Here is a 15050-nt window from a genome sequence, read left to right on the forward strand (position 1 = left end):
GAAATGACATAGAAAACGCCACGCAGCTGCCACGCAACAGAAACGCCACGCTCACGCCACGCAGCCAGTGTGCAGGAGCCCTTACTGTCTCTTTTGCTCACACAATACTACTTGCACTTTCGACCTATACAGTTTTCTGGGTGAGGACGGCCTGGTTTCAAATGACTTATATGTATCTTACTAAATGTTGCAGTGTTGCAAAGGGGTATTGTAATATTGGTGAGTGTTTCGATAACATTTTTCAAGTGAAAAGTGTTGCTTTGGTGGTAGTGGTCTTGGTTGGTCACCAACCTGAAGAACAGCATTCTAATGTTGTGGTTTCTTGACACCAAAGTGGCCCCCATTCCCTAAATTTCATCTGTGTCCTCTTCTTCAAGATCAAATAGACAAAAAAAAGTGTGCTAGTAGTAAGTAAAAGTAAAAAATGCTTACAAGTATAACCTTCCAAAAATGTAGGTTCTCTCGACTATTTGTGTGAATCAAATTTGACTTATTCCATGAAAAACTGAAGCCGAAATGAAATTGTTTCTCAGAGTACAGGGGTTTAGAACCTCGCAAACACCAGAAAACATGCACCATCTCAAGTGTTCTAAGTAAACAGCAACTAGCTATTTGCTAACTTCACTTCTAGTAAAGCGGCAAGTTTTCGTCAATGTTTAAGATGTTCAACATGCACAGATGACATTCCTCTGTGCTTGCAAAGTACCTAAACCTGTACGCAGCTATTTCACCAGAGGGCATCAATATGTTATAAAGCTTTCTGTTGTTCCTGTTTTCTGGAATGTCAGCCCTCTTTTCTATAACACTCAGTCAGTCAGTCAGTCAGTCAGACTTCAGCTAGTGAAGAAGCCAGTCAGCATCCATCATGGCTGTTAACATCCCAGGAGTGATAGCAATGGTGTTTTTCTACCTGCTGGTCCTTGGGACCGGCATCTGGGCTTCTTTCAAGTCCAAAAGGGAACAGAAGAAAAGTGCAGCCACTGGAACGGAGATGGCCCTGCTGGGAAACCGGAGCATTGGCTTGGTGGTGGGGATCTTCACAATGATAGGTGAGGGGAACACAGCTGACACAACTAGGACGGAAACTGTGAATTACAAAGTTGTGATTATTAAGGAAATATATTTATAAGATTATAAAATATCTTTGAAGTCCTTTACAGATCAGGCATTATATCTGCTGGCTGCAAACTGATACAAACAGTTTCCATTAAGCAACGTGGTTGATGTTTTGAATAAATAAATACATACTTAAACAAATTCTGCACGAAGCTGTAACATTATAATGAAAACACTGCATAGAGTTCCTGCACAAACAGCCCACAACAGCCCAATGAAATATAGGCTGCGAAGAATGAGCAGGACTAAGGAATGTATAAAAACAAGGTCATCATTGAGGTTGTTTAGTCTTTTAAAACATAGTTAAGAATACCAAGAAAGGCAGAAACATTTCACGAGTGTAATTAATCATTGTTTCACAATTAAGATAAAATGGTGATCATTATTTTTTATTCCAAGGCGCTTGCACCGAGGTCCCTAAGCATCACTGACCAGCCAATAATATGACATTAAATCAAACCCTCGAGAGTAAAATACAACGGTTCCCAACAAAATAAAAGTTATAATCAAACTGTATTCATTCATTCAACTGTATTTATTATGTATTTATTATGTATTACAAAAATGAAACATGAATGTTAAACCTGGTGTTATCCAATATTCAGATTATAGAAATGTATTGAAATGAGCACATATGTAACAATATATTACATAATTTGCATATTTTAACATGACATTCCCGGAAACCTGTAATACAAAAAATATTGTCTTAATGTCAATAATCAACTGGAAGTTTCATGGTGATATCTATTAGTTAAAATGTTTACCCTATTCAAAGGTCTTCCCCTCTCCTCTCTTCCTCTGTATTAAATCAGACAGATCTTTTTAAATGTGTGAAACCTGTAATAATAAATTGTTTCAGTCCAAATGTTTTGGAATCATTCATTTCGACGACAGCATTTTTAAAACTGATAGAATGGTATCATATCATCATGAGATGATCTCACTCAAAGTGTATCAATGATGATGAATAATCACCCAACCTGTTGTCCTCTGTCCAAATAGCTGCTGTTTGTCTGCTAAATGACTTGCTGTGTGTTAATCCATCCTGTAGCTACATATGTCGGAGGAGGCTTCATTGTTGGCACAGCTGAGATGGTGTACACGCCTTCTATGGGACTAACCTGGGTAATGGTGATGTTAATGGCATTCAGCTCATCTTTTATTATTGGTAAGAGTTTGAAATTACATCTGACAAAATACTGTATGTATAGACCTAAACAATAAATCTGAGAGTCATGAGGTTGAACTGTGCCACCAGATTAAATAATTAATTATTATTATTATTAATAATAATAATAATAATAATAATAATTAAAGCTGCAAGCAGCGATGGACGGGCCCTCGCTCCTCTGCGCGCGTCGGGGTCACCGGCGGTCGCCGCTCCTTGCGACCGTGCATTTGCGCGGCACTCGCAAATCGTCACCAATGAAAAGGGAACTCCCTGCTGCGTTCAATGATACCTCACACAAGACTCTACCTTAGATGGTTCAAATGTTATGAAAGGGGGCGTGGCTTAAGCATAGGGGGCGGGCCAAACCATCACCAATGAAGAAGCAACTCTCTGCTGAGTTCAATGACACCTCACACAAGACTCTTTCTTAAATGGGTCACCAGTTATAAAAAGGGGCGTGGCTAAATTATAGGGGCCAGGTCAACCCATCACCAATTAAAAAGGAAGTCTCTGCTGAGTTCAATGATACCTCACACAAGGGTCTACCTTAATCGGTTCAAATTTTATGAAAGGGGGCGTGGCTTAAGCATAGGGGGCGGGCCTAACCATCACCAATGAAGAAGCAACTCTCTGCTGAGTTCACTGATACCTCACACAATGGTCAACCTTAAATCGTTCAAATGTTATGAAAGGGGGCGTGGCTTAAGCATAGGGGGCGGGCCAAACCATCACCAATGAAGAAGGAACTCTCTGCTGATTTCATTGATACCTCAAACAATGGTCAACCTTAAATTGTTCAAATGTTATGAAAGGGTGTGTGGCTTAAGCATAGGGGGCGGGCCAAACATCACCAATGAAGAAGCAACTCTCTGCTGAGTTCACTGATACCTCACACAATGGTCAACCTTAAATCGTTCAAATGTTATGAAAGGGGGCGTGGCTTAAGCATAGGGGGCGGGCCAAACCATCACCAATGAAGAAGGAACTCTCTGCTGATTTCATTGATACCTCAAACAATGGTCAACCTTAAATTGTTCAAATGTTATGAAAGGGTGTGTGGCTTAAGCATAGGGGGCGGGCCAAACATCACCAATGAAGAAGCAACTCTCTGCTGAGTTCAATGACACCTCACACAAGACCCTACCTTAAACGGTTCAAATGTTATGAAAGGGGGCGTGGCTTAAGCATAGGGGGCGGGCCAAATGATCACCAATGAAGAAGGAACTCTCTGCTGAGTTCAATGACACCTCACACAAGACTCTACCTTAGATGGATCAGCATTCATGAAAGGGGCGTGGCTTAAGCATAGGGGGCGGGACAAACCATCACCAATGAAGAAGCAACTCTCTGCTGAGTTCAATGACACCTCACACAAGACTCTACCTTAAACGGTACAAATGTTATGAAATGGGGTGTGGCCTGAGTAAGTGGACGTGGTTATATTATAGGGGCCGGCTCATTATCACATGTAGACCACACATTCTAAGTTTCATGTAAATCGGATGATGTTTGTCATATAAGGCGCATTTCCTGTTGCCAGCGGGGGGCGCTATGACCAAAAGTCAAATATGGCCTGTAGGTGTCCTCAGGCCTGGACCCTTGTCAATCGTGAGAATTTTCGGGCAGATACGACAACGTACACTCAAGTTACAACAATTTATTTGTTCATCGCTCAACACTCAAAATGGCCGCCACGCCACACCCACACCGTCAGACGAAAAGTTTTTCTTTTAATAACTTTTCATCTTTAAGGTGTTGGGATGATAGAGACCAAGTTTGAAGAAATCGGATGAAATCTCTAGGAGGAGTTCGTTAAAGTATAGCACCTTGACTTTTAGGCCTACTTCCTGTTGCCACTAGGGGGCGCTATGACTTTAAGTAAATATCGGCCTTTATTTGTCCTCAGGGTTGGACTCTTATGAATCCTGGAAAGTTTCGAGCCAATCGGGCAATGTACACTCGAGTTACACCCACTTCATGTTTCGGCGGCGAAACGCACAAAATGGCCGCCCCGCTACGGCCATGCTCTATGACGAAAAGTTTTTCTTTTAACAACTTTTCATCTTTAATGTCTTAAGATGGCACAGACCGAATTTGAAGTTGATCGGATGAAATCTCTAGGAGGAGTTCGTTAAAGTACGACATGTGGAAATGGCCAAAATCGCACTAATTTCGAACTTTGAAATCAAAATGGCGGACTTCCTGTTGGGCTTAGGGTATGGCTTCAATGACATGATACATATGTGTACCAAGTTTCGTGAGTCTACGTTAAACGCACTGCAGGGGCTCAATTCTTTTAACATTGTAGGGGGCGCTAGCGAGCCATTCTTGCGCGCCTATTCCCGAAACCCTTAAAATACGTAAATTTTCACCAGACTTGATGCGACCGCCAAATTTGGTGAATTTTTGAATATGTTAAGCCCCTCAAAAAGCCAATTCATTTGCTGGGAAAATAATAATTCCTTCAGTTTCAATAGGGCCTTCGCCGCTGTCGGCGCTCGGGCCCTAATAATTCCTTCAGTTTCAATAGGGCCTTCGCCGCTGTCGGCGCTCGGGCCCTAATAATAACTAGAACTGCAAGCAGTTATGACGGAGTCCTAGCTTCCCCAGAGTTGCCCCAGAGGAACAGCAGAATCTGCAAGTCAAACCTAAAGCGCAATATTGCAAGCCTGAGCTCCAAGGTCTGTAGTAAATTGAAAATGCAGGCTTCCCATTTATATTCATTTTATACATCCATTCTAACAGGCCACGTCCATTGTGACCAATCAGTACAACATTGTAGGCGTGGCCTCAGGAGTGGACCTAGATCGTACCCTTCAAGTTTCGTAAAAATCGCACGCACCATTCATGAGAAATAAACTTTTTGTATTTGTAACGCCCCCTATTGGCCAATTTTAGCCGATAGAAAAAATAATCAATCCCAGGCCAGTGTGGAGATTTAATCTCTCCACCTAGACTTGGGTCTTCCCCAAGGTCTCCTCCCAGCTGGACGGGCCTGGAACATCTCCCTAGGGAGGCGCCCAGGGGGCATCCTTACCTGGATGCCTGAACTTCCTTTCGACGCAAAGGAGCAGTGGCTGTACTCCAAGTTCCTCACGGATGACTGAGCTTCTCACCCTATCTCTAAGGGAGAAGCCAGCCACTCTCCTGAGAAAACCCATTTTGGCTGCTTGTATCTGTGATGTAGTTCTTTGGGTCATGACCAAGCCTTCATGGCCATAGGTGAGGGTAGGAACAAAAATTGACAGGTAGATCGAGAGCTTTGCCTTCCGGCTCAGCTTTTTTTTCATTCAGTAAAGCAAATGTTACTGCAACAGCTGCTCCGATTCACAGGCCGATGATGCCATCGGGGCCCCATTATCTGCAAAAAGCAGCAATGAGATCCCCAGCCCACTGAACTACAACCCCTTACTTCCATGAATACCCCTCAATATCCTGTCCATGATTATCACAAACAGGAAAGGTGACAGCTCTGGCGGAGGACAACCCCCACCTGAAACGACTCCGACTTACTACCGAGAACCCGGACACAGCTCTCACTTTGGACGTACAGAAATTGGATAGCCCTGAGAAGGGACCACCTCACCCCATACTCCTGCAGCCCCTTTCACAGTATCTCCCAGTGGACCCAGTCATACAATACATCAATCCCAGGGGCTTTGCTACTGTGGAGTTTTTTGACTACCTCAGTGACTTCCACCAGGAAAATTGACAACAATCCCCCATCAGCCTTCAGCTCAAAATCCTCACCTACAAATCCCTCCATACCCTTGGCCCACACTATTTTTCCGACGTCCTCCATCCGTACACCCCACCCTGAAACCTACGGTCCTCAGACGCTGGCCTGCTCTCCATTCCCCACACCAGACTCGGTGCCTTCGGAGAAAGATTCTTCAGTGTTGCAGCCCTGACCGATTAGAAAACCTTTCAAATATCACCTGTTCACCACAGCCTACATCGTCCCTTAGCTCTGTTCCCCAAATTGTTATTCATCTCTGTCTCCTGTCTCAGTGTGTTGTATGTACAGTTAATTCTCTAATCTGTCCTTGGGTTATTACTTATTTAGGACCAGAGTGTTTTATAACTTTTTTTTTTTTTTAAATGTTGCAATGCAGCAAATAAATACATTTTAATTGTGATGTCTTCTGTCCTATTCTAAATTAAGGTGGTTTGGTGTTTGCAAAGCCAATGAGAGAAAGAAGGTATGTGACGATGCTGGACCCTTTCCATGCCAAGTATGGAAAAGTACTAACAGCTGGAATCTGCTTGGTTTCACTTTCTCTTGATGTGCTCTGGGTGCCCACAACACTAATTGGTTTAGGTATGTTATACATAAATAAGCTCTTAACTTATACTTTGTTTACAATTCCTTTGTCTGTTAACACATTCCTTTATATGTTAAATGAAATAAATGTATACTTGGATATAAATTCTGACCTACACTGTGTAGATATGACTTACTTCAATGAATATAAAATGTCACTGATACAATATGTCTGACAGGAGGAACCATGAGTGTGGTCTTGGATTTGCCCTTCCCTGCGTGCATTTGGATCTCTGCTGCTGTCGCCATTACCTACACACTGCTGGGAGGTCTCTACTCTGTGGCCTACACAGATATTATACAGCTTGTGCTCATATTCTTCAGCTTGGTGAGTTTGATATACTTTTAGATTTTTGTTTTAGGTTATTTCTAAGGTAATAGTCCAGGAATAAAAAAAGGACGTCTTTAAAAGTTTTTTGTGTTAAAATATTACCATTTCTATTTGTCTCTGCAGTGGATCTGTGTTCCCTTTGTTTTGATGAGCTCTTACTCCTTGGACATTAGCCAGACACTGATGAACAACACCTTGCACGCTCCCTGGATTGGTACACCAGGGCTGAAAAAGACCTGGATAATGATTGATGATTTCTTATTCTTCGTAAGAAAGCAACAATATGGCTGAAATCAAATGCAATTAATTCTCTTGATAGATGCTGTATCTTCAGTGTGAAGGAAAAATGTTGCAGCATTTATGCTCATGAGGAATTAACTGACTAATTGTTTTCCTTTAAGGCACTAGGGAGTATGGGATATCAGGCTTTCCACCAGAGGACTTTGTCGGCATCTTCAACATCCACAGCTAAGGTCACTTGCTTTGTCTCTGCTGTCATCTTGCCTGTATTTGGGATTCCTTCTATACTGCTTGGGGCAGTCGCTGCATCCACAGGTATGAATGAATGAATGAATGAATAGGTACTACAAATAAGTAGTAAGGAAGGACAGACTGGAGCGAGAGCAAGAGAGACAGACATACAGACAGACAGACAGACAGACAGACAGACAGAAATAGACTGTGTGCTTACTTAAGTATGCTAAGACATTCATACACTAGGCAAAATGATTCTCTGCAAGATCTTCTCTATTTTCCCGCTTCTGTGCATAAGTTCTATGTTTTGTTTTGTTCCAGGCTTTATGTACTGTATATAATAAGATATGGCAAATATGTAGTTATTGAAAAGCCATTTGATTACAGTATATCACTATCCTGCAACATTCCTAGGCAAGGCAAGGCAATTTTATTTATATAGCACATTTCAGCAGCAGGGCAATTCAAAGTGCTTTACATAAAACATTAAACATTAAAAAGCAAATTTAGAAATTATAAGAAATTAAAGAAAGGCAACATCAAAAAGAAAGGTCTTCAGCCTTGATTTAAAAGAACTGAGAGTTGCGGCGGACCTGCAGTTTTCTGGAAGTTTGTTCCAGATATGCGGAGCATTAAAACTGAACGCTGCTTCCCCTTGTTTAGTTCTGACTCTGAGGACAGCAAGCAGACCTGTCCCAGATGACCTGAGAGGTCTGGGTGGTTCGTAGTGCAAGGCAAGGCAAGGCAAGGCAGCTTTATTTGTATAGCACATTTAAAAAAAAAAAAAAAAAAAATTTCTCCGACCACAGGTCCTTTTGGCTCAGTAGTTCTACTTTTCACTACGATGTAGCCGTCGCTACAAAGCTTAGTTTAATCTCGGTAAACCTTGCTAAATCCGGAACAGTTCACAGTCTGTCTCTTGATAAGTTAAATATCTGACAAGTTCACAGACGTTGTCTTTCTTATTAACCTAGTTCACAGACTAAATCTGACCAGTTCACAGACGTGGTCCTTCTATGGATAATCTATTGTCACACCCGTATTTTTTGAGAGATAATATTTCAGAAATATATCCGTTATCTGTTTTTTAGAGGCTTTCGCATAGCTCTCATAGCCGGAGGAAATTTTTTTCTCTTCCTCCTCTAAATCCTGTTTTTAATCTATGTCACACCCGTGTTGGAGAAATTCTCAGAAATATGTCCGTTATCTGTTCAAAAATACCACTAGATAAAAGACAAGAATAAAATTGACAGTGCAGTATAAGAAATTAAATAACTGAGAGATAAAATACGTGAATAAAAGTTACAGTGCAGTATAATAAATTAAACATTAAAGAGCAGTTATAGAATGTCATACAGTGTCATCAAAGCAACTTCAGTATAACAAATGAACAGTTATTTAAAGAACGGCAACATCAAAAAGATAGGTCTTTAGCTTTGATTTAAAAGAACTGAGAGTTGCTGCGGACCTGCAGTTTTCTGGGAGTTTGTTCCAGATATGTGGAGCATAAAAACTGAACCCCGCTTCCCCCTGTTTAGTTCTGACTCTGGGGACAACAAGTAGACCTGTCCCAGAAGACTGAGAGGTCTGGGTGGTTCATACTGTAGCAGCAGATCAGAAATGTATTTTGGCCCTAAACCGTTTAGCGATTTATAAACCAGCGTTAGTATTTTGAAATCAATTCTTTGAGGCACTGGAAGCCAGTGTAGAGACTACAGTACTGGAGTGATGTGATCCACTCTTTTGGTCATAGTGAGGACTCGAGCAGCAGCGTTCTGAATCAGCTGCAGCTGTCTGATTGATTTTTTAGGGAGACCTGTAAAGACTCCGTTACAGTAGTCTAGTCTACTGAAGATAAAAGCATGGACAAATTTTTCCAAAACCTGCTGAGACATAAGTCCTTTAACCCTTGATATATTTTTAAGGTGGTAATAGGCTGACTTTGTAGTTGTCTTAATGTGGCTGTTAAAATTCAGGTCTGAGTCCATGACTACACCAAGATTTCTGGCTTTGTCTGTTGTTTTTAACATTGTCGTTTGAAGCTGAGTGCTGACTTTTAATCCTTCCTCTTTTGCTCCAAAAACAACCACCACAGTTTATTCTTCATTTCATTTAAGAAAATTCTGGCACATCCAGTCGTTAATTTGTTCAATGCACTTAGTCAGTTTTTGTATTGGACTATAGTCCCCCAGGCATTAAAGTGCCCATATTATAAGGTGACCAGATTTCTGAGACAAAATCCGGGGACATTTTCAGCTCAGAAGCGTAAATACCTTCAAAATAGGTAATGTTTTTATCTTTGTAAACTCAAAACGGGGACACTGCCCCAGGGGCGTCACTAGACCTAGAGCTGCACTGGGGCACAAGCCCCCCTATGGGGGTCCATGGGCATGCTCACCCTGTTTAAATGCATCAATCTGGTGCACTTTGAAAACAAATTCAGACAAGCAGGAGGGGGGGGGTTCTATTTGTGGAGTAGTTTTGGAGACATGCCTCTTTGTAATTATGACATATATTAAAAAAAACTTTGTGATGTAGTACAACCAGCAGAACACTAATTCACATTCAGGTGAATTTTTGAGGGAGTTATTTCTACCTTTTTCTGAATCAGTTTATGCTGGACATATATTTATGTAAAGGGAAACATAGGGGATCATTAAAAAAATAAAAACATAATGGAATATATTGCAATAAGGCTCTGAGGCATTCTGTATTGCTTTCAACTATTTATTCTCTGGCAGATCGACTTTTCTGAGTCAGAATACATGCAGCCTAGGCATCATTTACTCCTCCCTCCTCTTTTGCATCTTTTGTTGGGGAAGTAACCTCCTTAAATGTGCATATACAATTATTCACCTTAATGATACATTAATTAATTTTAATGAATTAATAAACTCCTGGACTGTAATATTTCAGATGTGTTTTGAGCAAGATTTTTGCTCATGTCTAAAACTTTTGCACATTCAAAAATATATCTGTGTTCTCTGTGATTTGGAGGAGTTGTGATATTTTGATACAGCCACTATATTTCAGAAAATAATCTACCTGCACCATAGTCTGCTGTGCATTACGTGATTGTTTAGCTAGGGAAGTGGCTGTACGCTGCTCTACATCGAAGGTGGAAAACCGAAACTACTGCAGAAATACACAGAGCACAAACGCGACACATCTGCCGCAGCATGCCCACAGCAGAGCGCGTCCTTTATAAACCTTAGACTCTGTCTGTTAACGTTACCGATAGACTTCCAAACATGATGAGGAAAAAAAGAGGTGTTATACGTTATAAACCGACAAGGGCTATGCCATTTGGGGAGGGTCCACTCACTGATCCCCCTATATTTCTGAAAGTCCTAGACATGGTTGTGACCTGCACTTTGTTAGTGCTTTCTGATTAGCTTGTGTTTGTATTGAAATAAGAGGCTGCTGCAGCCCGCCGTACGGGTTGAGCAGAGGCTGCACAGTTTGACCAGCAGGCAGCGGCCACACACCAGGGTTAGAGCTGCTAAGAATTTGCAATGTATAACTATTATGAGACCGGCCCTCTCGGCCTCGAAACACTACGGGCCCACCGGGAAAAGTCCCAACTCTCCTGATTGCCACTCTGTCTCTGGTCCTCCAGGTTATTGTGGTTGATCGTATGAAATTGCAACATGGTCTCACGGCAGTTCGTGAAATTGTCACGTTATTTTTAATCTATTGATTCGTGTACAACAACACGTTAATCAATTTTTTTTCGTGATGGCCAGCACAAAATGGTCTATACGGAGATTAACGGGGAAAGCAAACGTCACACCCGGGGACACGGCCACGGGGGACACGTGACAATTTATGGGATGGCGTTTAGGTTGGGTTTAGGAAAAAAACAACGGAGAAAGGACGCCTCACACGCCAGGAAATGGCCGTATAAATTAATAAATTAATAAATTAAATTAATGTTTACATTGCTTAGTTGATAGTAGGCTCTTCTCAGCATACCTCAAACAGATAATGTGACTATTTTTCAGTGTTTCCTTCTTGTGTGTCTATGCCTCAGACTGGAACCTGACTTCCTATGGTTCTCCATCTCCATATGAACGAGGGGAATCAGCTCTAGTTCTGCCCCTGACCCTGCAGCACCTCACCCCGTCCTTCATCTCCATCATCGGTATTGGATGTGTGGCTGCTGCCGTGATGTCATCGGCTGACTCTGCTTTGCTTTCTGCAGCTTCTGTCTTCACCTCCAACATACACAAGAACATCCTGAGGCCTCAGGTGAAAAATTCATTTGTTCTTTTAGTTTGGTACACCGCATCAAAGAAAGCTACCTAAAGCACTGCTTGTTATTGTGAAGGTTTGACGTTCCTTTTGAAAGGTAAATGGATTGCACCATTCACCCCATTCACACACACACATTCATACACTATTAGCCGAGGCTACCATACAAGATCGCACCTGCTCCTAAGATAAACATTCACGCACATATGAGGTTCACTGTCAGTGTCAGTATCTTGCCCAAGGACACTTCGACAAGTAGACTGCAGGGGCCAGGGATCGAAACGGCAATCTTCCGATTGGTGGATGACCGCTCCAGCTCCTGAGCCACAAAATAGAAGGAATGGAGTAAAGGACAGTATCAATTGAATAAAGTGGCATTATAGAGAAACAAACTAGGAAGAGGAGTGAATAGATAAGGAAGCAGTTAAAGAGTTATTTAAAGCAGGACAGTCTAAATTATCTGCTGTTTACCTGTTTTTCTTCCTCTCTACTTTTTTTCTACAGGCATCAGACAGAGAGACTCAGTGGGTGATCCGTGCTTCTGTCTTGGTAGTGGGCTTAGTTGGTACATCACTGACCCACCTGGACAACAGCATCTTATTGTTCTGGTTCATTGGTGGTGAAGTGGCCTATGTCATAGTCTTCCCTCAACTCGTCTGCGTCCTCTTCTTCAACATCTCCAATGGTTACGGGGCTGTTATGGGTTTCCTGGTGGGAACTGTGTTAAGACTTCTCAGTGGAGACCCATCACTAGGGTTAACACCAGTCATTCACTTCCCAGGATGCACTCTTGAGGACGGTGTTTATGTCCAGTACTCTCCAGTTAAGACCATCTCCATGCTGTCTGCCGTTGCTGCCATCTTGTATTTCTCCTACCTTGCTTCTGTGCTCTTCAAAAAAGGCCTGCTTCCTGAGAAGTGGGATGTGTTCAAAGTGAAAGTCCAGCACTCACCACAACCACTGACTCCAACAGATGGCGACACAGAACAGAAAGAGAATGAGAATTTAAATAGAAACAACTGCCAGACTGAGACATTGGAGCCAATGATTAGCACAAACTGTTAGCATTATTGTGTGTAGTAGTATCAGGTTTTTTAAGCATAATATAGATTAGTAAATAACATAGACTGTAAAAAAAACAAAATGATAAAAAAGATGTATGATGTGTCTCCACTTCCTCCCACTGTACAAAAGTGAAATATTCCGGATACAGGGTGGCCATCTTGTAATTTTGGAGCATGCGCAGTAGTGATCGGGTAGTGGAGCCACGGAATTCAAGTCCTGTCCATACACCCTTCAAATCAATTGTGTCAATCTCAACTGTTAATTGTGACCGTTGTCCCTGTTGTTATAGCATCAAATAACTAATAAAAACAAAATTTTCGCTTAACGTGACTCGCAACGCGGCACACAACAAATCTGTCCAATCTGAGTTTTCTGTTGCACGACTAAAACAACATTTGAACGTACCAAAAAAAGTTCCTTCCCACAGCTATTTTGCAGCAGAACTGTGGCTCCGCTCAGCGCTTAGCACCTTCTAAGACAATTGTGATTGGTTGCCACTCACAATATCCAAAAGATGCAGCCCTACTGTATCTCTGGTGACATCCCTACAGTCAAGATCATGTTTTTAATATATAAGCATAATCCAACCCATCCTTCTGTACTGTTTCCCGCTTCTACAAAATGCTCACCATTTCTAACAAAAACAAACTCACCAAGATCACACACGTCACCTCCAAAATGATCAGCTCCCCTACACCCAATATCTCAGACCTAAACGATAGAGCCATCATACACCTTGCCCTCACCATTGTCAATGACACCAATCACCCTCTATATCCACAACTTACATTACTGCCATCGGGTCGCAGATACAGGACTCTGAGGTGTGGAAGGACTCGCTTTGGCAGAGGTTTTGTTGCTTCAGCCATAGTATTGCTGAACAAACTATCTCTCTGACATTGTATAGATCCGGCGTCGCTGTTGTAAATGTGGTTGTTTCTAAGTGTCTATATACCTGTCTTTATGTTATCTGTTGATGTATTTGTCCGTGTATATTGCCATGTGCATGAAACAGACAGTGAAAACAAATTTAATTTCAAATATCTATCTATCTATATGAAGATATTAGGTATACAAGATGTTCAATACTAATACTACTAATCATCCATTGATGCCAGCTCAATGACTTGTTGCTATTAAACTCCTGTTTAACTATTTGTATGATTGCTACTTTATTATCTTGCAATTAATGTTATTTAATTGGATAAAAAATAATATTGATGAACACCTCCTACAGATATTGTGATTTAGTGGATAGTGGGACACTTTAAATTGTGTTTTTAACATCTTTCTTTGTATCTAAGGAAGGATAAAGTCAGGGGAAACTGGACTTGGTAAGGTTTTTGAAGATGTTTCGTCCCTTATCCCTCTTCCAAAACGTCTTCAAGAACCATAACCAAGTCCAGTTGCCCTTGACTTTAACGTTCCTTTGATACTGGATGACTGAGAACATTCACAGACATCTCTTTTTAGTTTCTTAAAAATAATTTCCAGCAGCCATTCCCAGAACTCCATCACGTTACAACAAAACAACCCTGGAGTAAAATGTTATACAACGGACAAACCCTAGTTCAAACAAACCCTAGTGTTGTTATTGACACACCAAAGGCACCTAACCAAGCGTCCATATTTTACACCATGGGAGTGAGAATGTGTTGTCACTTCCCCCATCTTTCTTGTGAAGCGATTGAGATTAGACTTTGAACTAGGGTTTATGCCATGTATAACATTTTACAAATCTAAACAAGCTTTATCTAAACGCGCTGGGTCAGGACTATTGTTGTCACTTTTGACGCAGTTGGGTTTAGGAAAAGATCGTGGATGGGGTTACAAAATTAACTTTCATGTGACATACAGGACATTAACCCCGTTCTCCTGGGTGAAAGTCCTGTGTTGTTTGACCCATCTACCACCCAAACCAACCTCCCTATGCAGAATTTCGGGCTTTCATACTCTTACTTACTCTTAGTATTCTTAATACTATGTCATCTTCATGCACTACTGAGCTGCTGCTCTGCCCGGTGCGTTCCATACACACGCCAAGTGTCCGTATTTTACGAGTTGGGAGGGAGAATGGGTTGGAACTGAGGACACAAGTCTGAATAAGACTGAAGCCACATACCTTTCTGCCTTGGATTAAAATTGTGTGTTTGTTGTAACCAAAATGTTCACTTGGTCCTAAACATGAGCTCAGACTGGTAAAATTTGTCCAGTCTTATCTCAGTGTAAGGTACAGTGCTTTATAATCAACCTATTATTTTTACTTCTGTAATTCTCTATCTGCCAGGCTCCAGAGATAACCAAGGGCATAT

General features: G+C 41.5%; 2 protein-coding genes across 2 annotated transcripts; both read left to right on the plus strand.

Moving 5' to 3' along the window:
- Nucleotides 1-865: 865 nt before the first annotated feature.
- On the plus strand, nucleotides 866-7236 carry LOC118493237 (high-affinity choline transporter 1-like). The gene is made up of 4 exons (XM_035992470.1): nucleotides 866-1049; nucleotides 2171-2287; nucleotides 6794-6942; nucleotides 7069-7236. Exons 1-4 carry the CDS (start codon nucleotides 866-868, stop codon nucleotides 7234-7236), a joined length of 618 nt encoding a protein of 205 aa, XP_035848363.1.
- Nucleotides 7237-7358: 122 nt separating this feature from the next.
- On the plus strand, nucleotides 7359-12738 carry LOC116061790 (high affinity choline transporter 1-like). Its single transcript, XM_031316149.1, has 3 exons — nucleotides 7359-7500; nucleotides 11453-11670; nucleotides 12178-12738. The coding sequence occupies exons 1-3, from the start codon at nucleotides 7359-7361 to the stop codon at nucleotides 12736-12738; spliced, it is 921 nt and encodes a 306-aa protein (XP_031172009.1).
- The last annotated feature ends 2312 nt before the right edge of the window (nucleotides 12739-15050 follow it).

Source organism: Sander lucioperca, chromosome 15 (genome assembly GCF_008315115.2).
Source record: "Sander lucioperca isolate FBNREF2018 chromosome 15, SLUC_FBN_1.2, whole genome shotgun sequence".
NCBI lineage: Eukaryota > Metazoa > Chordata > Actinopteri > Perciformes > Percidae > Sander > Sander lucioperca.